Here is an 11,961-nt window from a genome sequence, read left to right on the forward strand (position 1 = left end):
AATCAAAAATATATTTTAGGGAAATCAAATTTCAAAATAGCTTTTTGCCCGCCACCCCGCAAAAAAGTGTTTTTTTAGATCTGAGATTGAGCTCTTAGCCAAAAGCTAGTGTTAAGGATACTTTCCATCTTTTCAACAAAACTCCTCAGATTGCATATGTCACTGTGACACAATGGATTTAAATGCTATTTTAAAAATAGAAAACATGTCTGTGATACTGCATTGAATATTGCATGTCCTGGATCTTAAGCAGGTGTCATTTTATGGAAAATTCTGCATTTTGGGGGAAAATGACTAAATGAGTAACTGATGTTTGGAACTAATCAGAGGCTAAGAATGTTAGAATACATCACAGTGGGGAAATAGATTTGTGGTCTGATGACACAGTCATAGGTACAGGAATAAACTTACTGCTCTGCAGCTGATTAAATATAAATCATCCCCACAATATATGATGTGCATGTATAGAACATAATATTGTAAATCAGTGCCTAAACTTGGATCTTGACAAGGATTCAATTTCTGTTCCTAGAGTAACATCAGAATTATATAAAACTAATTTGCTAGAGCACCTCTTAGGTGCTGATGGTATTATCAGTTCAAATAGTTGGGGTTACTTGTTACTTTATCTGAACTAGAGTTTTTTGTCTGAACCATAGGCTGCACCATGACTGGGAACAAAGGTTTGTAAAGGTGTTGCATTAGCCTTTACAGCTGTGTTAGTTAACACGAGTTTATTGGCTATCAACTAACTTTAACCACTAAAAACTCTAGTCAGAAACACCTGGAGATGTGTGGGTGTGAGAGAAACCGTTTTAGTGGCATGCAGTTTGTTTATGGTTAGGTAAGGCTGATATTTTTGTTTAATAGCTTTGTGATTCTAGTGCTTGCTTAAAAACAACTTTTTCTATTTTAAAAAAATATTTTCTCTTTACTTTATATACTGAAAGCACTTTACAAACTGGGCCCCCAATCCTGCACTGAGCCTCATTGATGCTTTACTGAGCATGTCTGCACGTTATACATTTGCAAGACTGGATGTGTTTAACACAGTAGATTAATATATTATGCAGCTGAAATTGGTGGAAGATTTTGGGTAGTAAAAATACCTAAAATGGAATTTGGCTAGGAAAGTAAAATACATTTTAATGATGCCATTAGAATCTCAGTTTTAGAAATCTCTTCTAAAAGACTGAATTCTGACCCTGCATATTTTGTGAGTTCTACTACGATCACAGGTTCAGGTTCTGTAGCTGCAGGCTATTGTCTTGTCCTTTCAATTCTACTTTTTTCTTCTAATATACTTGCTGCACTTTGGGAGAGACAGGGAATCAGCTTTAATATTTGTGTATAGGTGACAGTCAGTACTCTGCCTGAAATATTACAGATGTATTAGAAAAATGTCTAACCTTGAAGGCATGCCCTAAAATTGGACAAGTCTGTTTCTTCTGCTGACACTAGATCCTACAGTATTCATGTTGTAAGATTTTTTGGGGGCCAGGGACTGTCTTATGTCTGTGAGACTCCATGTGCACTTGTGGTGCTACATAATGTGATAACAGCTACAATTTACATGTGATAGCAACTTGGACACACTCTGTAGGGTTTCAACATTTGTACATCAAAAAGTAGTTAGCTGTACTCCACTGAATGCATCTGATGAAGTGAGCTGTAGCTCATGAAAGCTTATGCTCAAATAAATTGGTTAGTTTCTAAGGTGCCACTAGTACTCCTTTTCTTTTAGCTGTATTCTGTGTCCCAATAAAACTTTAAAATTTAAAATCTAATTGCTGAAAAGGTTTCAGTGTCTTGTGAGTTCTGTGCATCCTGTAAATTGTCATTTGAAATGTATTATGGGCAAAATGGTCAGCTGTACACATGCATTACACAGATTTTTAGGTACACAAATGTTTTATATGAAAGCAATTCTTTGAAAATACAGCACTCAGCCCTGGTCTACAGTACAAACTTACGTTGGTATCTAAGTTCCCTGTAAGTTGCGCAGCCGCCTTCTTAGCGCTGCACAGATGCTTAGGGAACCCACGCGGGGAACCTGCTGCGGCTGGGGGAGGGCACCTGGCCAAAGCCGGGGCGCCCCTCCCCCAACTCCAACTCTGCTGCGCTCGGACTGGCCAAAGCGTCCCTCCCCTGACCTGAATCCAGCCCTGGCCTGAACCAGCCCGGAGAGAGGTGCCCGTCCTGTGGCCCTAGCCCCGTAGCTTCTGCAGTAGGGAGGGGGCATCGTTTTCCTCCCACTCCCCGCCTCAGGTGCTGCTGCGGGGAGAGCGGGCTGTGGGAGTCCTCTGTCCCCACTGGAGCCCCCTCCTGCACCCCCAGTTGGAGCATCAAACGAAATGAGGGCTAGATCAATAATGCCTCCAATCCAGGTGATGTCTGAAATATGCTGCCATTTATAGTCCTGCACTGAAGTCAAAATACTTCTCTGAATGGTGCACCGTTTTGGTTTTATGAATCAGATAAACAGCAGAAAGAAGATGCTAGATTTCCCACAAAACCACCCCCCTCTACCGTTCCACAGGCATAACATGAGTATCTTGACTCATGGGGAGTAAGACAAAAGTTTTAAATGACTTTATTTTGTTCATTTTTGCCACCAATATTTTGAGAGAAGTGGAGTCAGAATTGATCGACTATGATGCTTTGAAACATCAGTCCGCAATATTCACATTGTAATTTAGTAAAAGAACTAATGTAAAAATGTATCTATCATAAGTTTTTCAAGTACATAGTTTTAATTTTTTTTAAATTTAGGAAAATATATAAAAACTGTTTCTCTGTTTTTCAGCTTTGGAGGACTTTAACCAGCAAGTAAAACTCAATTCCATTGCCTCACCTTTTATAAGACAAACTGTTTGTGACCCAGACTTGATTAGTCTCACCACAGATGATCTACTAGCATTTCCAGCAGATGGATCACTGCCTTTTATCCACAGGATACCTTCTGGGTCAGGGCTTCAAAGCGGGAAGTGGATTAGGAAGTCACTGAAAAAATCTCCCTTCTATGCTTATCAAACTTCCTCATTTGATGTTGAAAAAGACTTTGGTTTCCAAGACAATGGCAATGCTGTGGATAATCGAAATCACTACAGAGACATTGACAAAGAGAAACACAATGTGTATAAATCTCACAAATATAATTCTATATTTTCTAAAGAAAATGCAGGGGATTGCCTTTTTCAACAACACTCTAAGTCCATTTCTGTCAAGAATTATCCAAGGTGGCTTACTAGCCATAAGTCCGACTTGAATGTGTCTGGGATAAGTAGTATTCCTGATTTCAAGTACCCAATCTGGCTAAAGAGTCATAACCTTTTATGTGATTCAGCTAATCAAAGTTTTATTCAGACAGTTAACGTACAAGATGAATTTTCCTCTTCACAAATGTGTGAGAATCTGAAAAAATGCCATGTTGTGGATAAATTGGACTGCAGTTCTTTTGAACAAAATAGTTATCTGGATCCAACAGGTGACAGTAAAGTATCAGGAAATTGCCGATATGTCAGACCAAGTGCAGACTTCCAACCTGGCAATGGTCTCTCAAGACAGTCCAGACAGCCATTCAGAGGTAACTGCATTACGCATGATTTGGTTTGAATGTTTCTTGAGAATGTTAAATGCGAAATGTTACCCTTTTAGTCACACATGGCAGAATATGCTCCTCTTATATTGCGCAGTAAGGCTATTCACACCTATTCTACGTGGGGGAGTGGTGAAAAATCCACGCTCCTGAGTGATATAGTTATACTGATGTAACTCCCCATGTAGACAGCGCTATGTCAACAGGAGAGCTTCTGCCCTCAACATAGCTACTGCCGCTCGGGGAGGTGGATTAACTACAATGAGAGGTCTTCACTAAATCGCTACAGCAGCACAGTTGCACCAGTGTAGTGTTCATGAAGACAAGCCCTCAGTAAAGTTAAGGTAAATCAGCTAAAGTTCTGAAGTCAATATGTATAAATTAGTACATATTTAATCTCACCCACCCATCCAATGAATGCTGTCATTCAGGAGTAAAGTGGGCTTAGTACACTGTAATTTAATCTGGGAGGGTTAAGGTCTGGTCTACATCCAAAATTTAGGTTGACCTAGATTCGTCAGTCCACTGAGTGTGAGAAATTCATGTCGGTGAGAGACATAGTTAAGTTGACCTAAGTCCTGGTATAGACACAACTAGATCAAAAGAAGAATTCAGTCCACCTAGCTACCGCCTCTTGAGGGGGTGGATTTACTACAGAGACAGGAAAAACTTCATGGTCTAGGAAGTGTCTACTCTATGGTGCTACTGTAGCACAGCTGCAGCGCTATAGCTGTACCACTGTAGAGTCCATAATATTAACATCCCCCTAAGTTAGAGTGAACAAAGGGCACTTTACTCCTAAATGAGAGTATCCATACAGGGTTAACCCTGTTTTAACTTATGCATGTTGACTTCACACTTCTAGCTGGTTTGCCTTTGTGACCAGCCTCTGCCAGTTTCTCTCAAACAGCAGAAGCAGATACTGCACTGAGAATACCTGTGACCAGCTGCAATAGGAAAGAATGGAGGGAGCTGGACATTACTGTGCCCATTTGCGGGGTCGGGGGGAAAGGATTCAGTGCTCTATCCCTGCAGGGGGGCACAACATGGGCAGTAGCTCCCTCAACTCTAGGGGATAAGAAAGCCGAGCTCACCCCATAACCAGTTTGTGCCCAGTTTCCAGTCCTCCCTGGGAGCACCATGTGGAGCAGGAGCTCTTTCAATTCCCAGGTGGGGGGCAGCTTGCTGAGCTAGACTCTATTAAAAAAATCTCCCAGCATGTGGTGCCAGCAGCCCACCCCCAACAGCATTTTCCTGTTGCTAGCTAATGTGGTTAGTCAGGTAGCTCAAGAGGTAGAAGTCTGCGTTGCAGTGTTGAGGATTCAGCATTCACATTGCTGGTAATGTATGGTTGGGATTTGGTTTATTTAAAAAAAAACAAAAAAAAACTAGAAAATTCTATAAAATCTAATTAAAACCATTATTTTAGATGGCAAAGTCAAGCACTCAGAAGTTAGGAAATGTCAGCTTTACAGATGCCTGCATAACTTCAGTTTTCACCCCTTTGTGTATATCTATTATAATGCAGTTTTTAATTATATGATCACATACTCCCCCCTCCCCCACCAGGACCCCTACCTCACTCAGTCCAAAGGCTAGTTGGACAGGTAGTTGAATTAGGGTTGCACATGAAAACGTAAATCTGCCACTTTCTAATTTTTGAGTGCTTGACTTTGCAATCTAACTAATGCAGGTTTTGTATGTAATTACATATGGTGTGTGTATAACACTATGAAGACCTATTTGCCAGCCACTTAAGAATCCTCAGTATTGATATATATTTGATTAAATGAAAATCTTAATATCAGAGGGCTTTATAAAGTTAAGGAATCTTAAATGCTGTATTCTATAAATGAGGTATGGAAGGAAACATCCTACTGCATGGAAAGGCTGTGGCTATGTTAATTTTCCCTTCAATTCACATCTGACACAGATGGTGCAATTGAACAATAATATGCCCTACAACAGGGATCGGCAACCTTTGGCATGTGACCCGCCAGGGTAAGCCCCCTGGCGGGCCTGGCTGATTTGTTTACCTGTCGCTTCCACAGGTTTGGCCAATCGCGGCTCCCACTGGCTGCGATTTGCTGTCCCAGGCCAATGGGGGCTGCGGGAAGTGGTGGCCAGCACATCACTTGGCCCGCACCACTTCCCGCTGCCACCATTGGCCTGGGATGGCGAACCGCGGCCAGTGGGAGCCACGATCGGCCGAACCTGTGGATGTGGCAGGTAAACAAACCAGCTTACCCTGGTGGGCCGCATGCCAAAGGTTGCCGGTCCCTGCCCTACAGCCACAATAAAGATCAGCAGAGGCACTGATGCTGTCCCCTACTATAAAGAGGAGACAGCTGTTAGCAGGGCGTTCTTTGAGAGGGATACTCAACTTTGGAATTCTCTCTTCCCACTCCACCAGATCTGTTAATCTTCAGGGTATAATACAAGATAATCTTTTCCCCAAGTGTTGAGGTGGGTTGAAGGCTAGAGGGTTTTTGTTTATTGTAGAGGTTATTTTATGTTCTGGGATGTATTTTATGTTGGGAAGAGCGGTATTTGATTCTTTTCTGGGAACTTAGAGCTTGGAATAGAGGACTATTTGTTCTATAAAATCAGATGGCAAGATTTTTAAAAATAGGTACCTAGAGTTAGTCTCATAGCTCCATATTAAGAGGCTTAATTTCATATTTAAGCAAAATTTAGGCACCGCATTTTGAAAATTTTGACAATACTGTCTGTGAAAGAGGACAGACTATTTCCAGTGTCTTACAAATCATTTAGACTAAGTCTGAACAGTATCTTGTAATAATGAAAGTGAAATTGCGGACTTGAAGAATCGTAGTGAATAGTAACTGGTGATGATGCTGTGTTGTGTTTTTAGATGACCAGATTGAGTTGCTTATCTTGAAGGCAAAGAGAACTCTAGAGTCTTCTGTTGAGAATTTATCAAGTGCTCTGAAAAATGATGGCAGCCCTTGTACAGTAGATATACTGGAAGCAGAAAGATCATGGGAAAATGTTCCAGTTGCTTTGTGAGTAAACAAAAATACACTTTCAAGAACAAATTGTATTAATGGTTATCATTGCCTAAGTATATGTGTTGTGTATACTATAGATAAGTGTTTCTCAACCTATTTACCATTGTGAGCTGCATATGCAGCTCTCTGTGTTATGTGGGCACCACACGTATGGCTCTGAGGATGTCACATGGACTGCAGCTGGGTGTTGATTGGACTGCAAGCAGCCCACAGGTTGAGAACCATTGCTATAGAATATTTTAGATAAGCATGATTTTCTCACATAAAAATGCTAAGGAAAGAGAAGGGAGTGTTTTTAGAAGATGCAGCTTGAATTGCTAAGATTTTGATATTTTATCATATGAGGTGGTACTCTACTGTCTCCTGTTCAATCATTTTATCAATTACTAGGTTTCTACTTTCACTAAACCCACAGTGATATATTTCTGGATCCCTAGTTTTGTAAATTTTGTTAGTGCAGGAAAAGTTTTGATGCAAGGCAACACACTGTCATTTGTTTATGGGGGGAACAGTTGATAGCTGTGAAGGCTCCTGGACAGCTTCAAATATGGGTCTAGATTCTTGGACTGGGTGTTTGGAGTAGTCCTGGATGTAAAAAAAGGATTGTCTTCTACAGGACCAAATAATTTGACCTACACTGTAGGGGAAAGTAACCTTAAATGTTTTGATGTGAAAATGAAGTCGGGGAGGATTAGCTAACTCAGGAAATGAGGGCTGTAATATAAATAGGATGTTCTGATGAGTTGTTTGAAGGAGGAGAGTGAAGATTTTTGGTGCATTGGTAATTGGGTATTGTTCCAAATATAGGGAGCAGAATGAATCCGGTATAGTGGAAAGCTATAGTAAAAAATGTTAATATCTTATCTTCCTTCCCACTTCACCCCCTCCTTTTTTAAAATGACTATGAAGGTCTTGTCTACACAGGAAAAAGTGGAACTTAATCATCAGTGGTGGAAAGAGGTGAACCCTGTCTGCACCAATCAGTACCAGTGGTGGAATTGAACTTGTGTTGAATCACATTTTGGTAGGATAGGCATCCTAGAAATGTAGGGCTGGAAGGGACCTAAAGAGGTCACCTACTCCATCCCTGCACACTGAGGCAGGGTTAAGTATACCTAGACCATCCCACCATTGTCTAACTAGTTTTTGAAAACCTCCAATGATGGGGATTCCATACCTCCTTAAGTAACTTATTCCCTTACTTAACTGGTTAGAAAGATTTTTCCTAATATCTAACCTAACTCTCCCATGCTGCAAACTAAGCCAATTACTTCTTGTCCTACCCTCAGTGGATGTGGAGAACAATTGATCATGGTCATCTTTAAAACAACTTTTTATATATTTGAAAACTTACGTTCCCTTCCCCAGCCTCTTCTCCTCTAGACTAAACATGCCCAGTTCTTTCAACCTTTCCTCCTAGATCATGTCTTTGAAATATATTATCACTTTTGTTATTCTCCTCTCTATCTCCAGTTCATTGTTTTTTTTAGTGTTGTGCCCAAAACTGGACATAGTACTCCAGCTGAAGGTCTTACCAGTGCCAAGTAGAGCGGAACAGTTATCTTCCGTGTCTTATGTATGATACCTCTTATTACAGCCCAGCATCTTTTTCACCACAGCATCACGCTGTTGACTAAGCTTCAAATTGTGACCCACTATAACCCACAAATTCTTTTCTGCAGTGCTGCTACCTAGCCAGTTATTTCTCATTTATATTGTGAATTTGATTTTTTTTTTCTTCTTCTTAGGTTCAGTACTTTGCATTTGTCTTTATTTAATTTCATCTTGTTGGTTTCAGAGCAATTCTACAATTTATCAGGATCATTCTAATCCTATCCTCTGCAACCTCTCCCAGCCTATTATCTGCATATTTTATAAGCATATGAAACATTAGTCCCAATGACATGTGAATGTATCTTATAGCAATTTGAGTTTGTAAAGCTGTTTCATACTTTCAATTGCATGTTTAACTTTTTGTTTAGCAAACCTCCAGTACCTGTACGCTGTGAGGAAGATGAGAACGCCCTACAGTCCCCCAAGGCTAACATGGTTAATGAATTCCTTGAAGACTGTTTAAATAATGACAATCAGGTAGGTTAAGTTTAATTATACCTATCTTGTAATATTTCTTGCTTATAGTAGTCTTAAAGGAAATCATAAGACTTTACAGTTCTGTAAGTTGATTCTAGTGCATGTGCTAACATGGACATCAAAAGTACATAAGACCAATAAATAGTAGCATGAGGAACACTTGTAATTGGTTTCTGTTTTAGCTTTAATAATGAGTTAACAGCAAAAGGAAAAATTGTAATGGCTTTAAATGGTCACATAATTCTAATGATTAAACCCTACATTCTGACCTTTCCATGATCAAGGATTGCAAATAAATAGCAGTTGATCTTAACCTATTTTGATAATAGTAATTGTTTCATTACTTGCTTGAATTTTCTATCCTATATTTTAATGTTTTTCCTATCTGAAGTAACTAAATGGTGGCATTATCATTATCCATATAAATATCTGATCCTACTAATCTCTTAGCTTCAGTAATAGCTTTTGTCAATCAGTTGAGTTCCACAGCTTGGTTATATATTGTTTTTCCTCTTGTATTAGCTTTATTGTTGCCTTTTAATTAAACTAAATATGTCAGTCTACCTTCTCTAGACCAGTAGTGCTCAACCTTTCCAGACCACTGTACCCCTTTCATGAGTCTGATTTGTCTTGTGTAGCCCCAAGTTACACCTCATTTAAAAAGTACTTTGCTTACAAAATCAGACATAAAAATACAAAAGTGTCACAGCACAATATTACTGAAAAATTGTTAACTATTGTAAAAATGAGAAAGTAATAAAATAAATCAATTGGACTACTAATATTGTACTTGCATTTCAGTGTATAGTATAAACAAATAATTTTGTATAAAATTTTAGTTTGTACTGACTTCACTGGTGCTTTTTATGTAGCCTGTTATAAAACCAGGAAAATATCTAGATGAGTTGATGTACCCCCTGGAAGACTTCCATGTACCCCGATGGGTACACGTACCTCCTGGTTGAGAACCACTGCTCTAGATCATTATTTTGTATAGTTTCCCTTCATATTCATCTCTTCACTAAAGAAAACATTCCTGATGTTTTCAGTCTCACTTTTGTTAACTGAACGCTTTCTATTTTTTGTTTCCTAACACAGTGTTAATAATAAATGTTCTGTATATAAATAAGTTCTTGTATTAGTAATCAAGTTAGCGAGATCATTATATTCCATGTTGGTATATACAGCATTTTGCCATTTACAAAACAGTTTATGGATTCCAAGGTCAGAAGTGGGACCTTCGTGATCTCCTGTATAATACAGTCCAGAGAACTTCTCCAAAATAATTCCCAGAGCATATCTTTTAGAAAAACATCCAATCTTAATTTAAAAATGGTCAGTGATGAAGAATCCATGCTGACCCCTGGGAAGCTATTCCAATTGTTAATTAGCCTGACTATCAAAAATGTATGTGTTTGTTTCCAATTTGAATTTGTCTAGCTTCAACTTTCAGCCATTGAATCATGTTATAGTGGTGATATTAGGAATTTACATTAGAAACTATACTAACATATATTTGCATTTCACTGTGTGCTTGCATTTAAGAAATAAATAAAGGTTTTCTACAAAACGTTCCCAACTACACATGTTTTTCACTGACGTTTTAAGGACACATGTAGAGCTTTTTTTTTGCGGGGGTTGGGGGTTATGTTCTAGCTTTTTGTGATTTAACAACTCCCAACATTCCTTTTTGGAATCTCTGAAAAAAGAACACCTTCATGTTGTTTTATATGACCAGGTCTTTCCTAAATCATTTTCTTTACAAAGTTTGATGTAAAGATTATATCTATTACTCTTGGGGGAATTCTGCTCCCAAAAATTTAAAATTCTCCATATTTTAGTTGTCAAAATAACACTCAATAATAATGCCAGTTTGAATTATTTTGGTAATTTATTTCAAAATACCTATCCGCAACTATGTCTGTAACAGTACAGACGCAAAAAAATAGAGTTGAGGAAACCCCTATAACAACTCAGTTCTTGTTTCTCTTCCCCCTCCCCCCAGAGCCCAGTTGGGGGGCCAGGCACCCACACCCCCTATTCCTCCTCCCCCCCCCAGCTTCAGGATTTCCCCCAGCACAGACACTCACATGCACCCCCTGTGCCCGACCCCCTCAGAGTTCAGCCGTGGCCAGACACCCCCGCCAGTCCAGACATACCTACCCCTCTCCCCCAGAGCCCAGGGATCCAGAGAGAGAAATAGCCTGATGCTGGGTCCTGGGTTTGTGTGGAGTTTCCTACATGCCGCTTCCTTCCTTCAGGGCATGTTGAAAATTGCAGTTGCCGGGATCCCTCTAGTGCCCTCCCCGCAGCAGTGTCTTCTGCTTGCAAGCTGTGCTGTGCTGGGTCCAGTAACCCCTAGTGGTAGCCAGCAGCTCTCCAGCCTATTTTCCTCTGTGGAGGAAAAGGAAATTCTGCACAAAACACTTTAATTTCTGCACAAATTGTGCATGCTCAGTGACACAGAATTCCCCCACAAGTAAGTATCTGTACCGAACTGGTACCTTACACAAGAGGAAGGTGCCGTGGTCTTTGAGAAGACCATCTTCCTGGTTTGCTAGTTTTTTTTTGACCCAACACTCCCTAACATGGAAAGAATTGGTTAAGATTAGGTTAAATCTTTAAATATATCAAATCTTTATATATCCTACGTGACTCTTAAAGATCTATAATTTGCTTTGATCCTAGGTTAAGTAGTACTCAGTGATAACTTATACTGTGGGCTTATATGCACATGCTATTACCAGCTACCAGATATTACAAACATATCCACTTCGAAAAAAGCTAGGACAGTTTTTTCCTAGCAGGTGTCCCTGTTCTGGTGTTCAAATGTCCTGTTAAGGAGACAAAAAGAATAAAATTTCTCAGAAAAAGTATCTGCTCTTTAGTTTGCTTGTCTGTGAAGCTTCAGAGTCAGTTAGCAGCTGTAGTTTGGGGAGCCAGGCAACATCTTCTGGCTTGGGTACTGACGTTCTCAGGCTGCAATGTCTCCATCTACTTTCTTTGGAAGGGAAAGTAGAAGTTGTGATGGATATTGCAATCCCATGCAGTATCTTTGGGGGCTACTGTATCAAATTTATGAATGGCTTATGTACGATTGTATTCTACTCCATAGGGCAGGTTACCACAAATAGGCTACTACCTAAAAGCAGTGTGGGGTGATTACCCTGAAGATTGTTAAATAACTCCAGAGAAACACCACCTGGTGTTCGTGTATACTGATTCAAAGTTGGCTTTCCA

General features: G+C 39.7%; 1 protein-coding gene across 9 annotated transcripts in view; it reads left to right on the forward strand.

The window, feature by feature from the left end:
- Positions 1 to 11,961, forward strand: part of C5H18orf54 (chromosome 5 C18orf54 homolog) — a 30,618-nt gene that overhangs the window by 3,167 nt on the left and 15,490 nt on the right. For 8 of the 9 annotated variants that reach the window (XR_012158843.1, XR_012158844.1, XR_012158842.1 and 5 more), the window contains exons 3-5: positions 2,807 to 3,586; positions 6,474 to 6,624; positions 8,613 to 8,721. Coding sequence is in view for 6 of the 9 variants with exons in the window: in XM_073343568.1 (XP_073199669.1) it covers positions 2,807 to 3,586; positions 6,474 to 6,624; positions 8,613 to 8,721 (1,040 nt within the window). In the remaining 3 variants the exon portion in view is untranslated. Of the gene's footprint in view, positions 1 to 2,806; positions 3,587 to 6,473; positions 6,625 to 8,612; positions 8,722 to 11,836; positions 11,957 to 11,961 lie in introns of those variants that run through there. The other variant, XM_073343572.1, reaches the window with a different exon arrangement.

The sequence above is a fragment of the Lepidochelys kempii genome, chromosome 5 (assembly GCF_965140265.1).
Source record: "Lepidochelys kempii isolate rLepKem1 chromosome 5, rLepKem1.hap2, whole genome shotgun sequence".
NCBI classification, from domain to species: Eukaryota; Metazoa; Chordata; order Testudines; family Cheloniidae; genus Lepidochelys; species Lepidochelys kempii.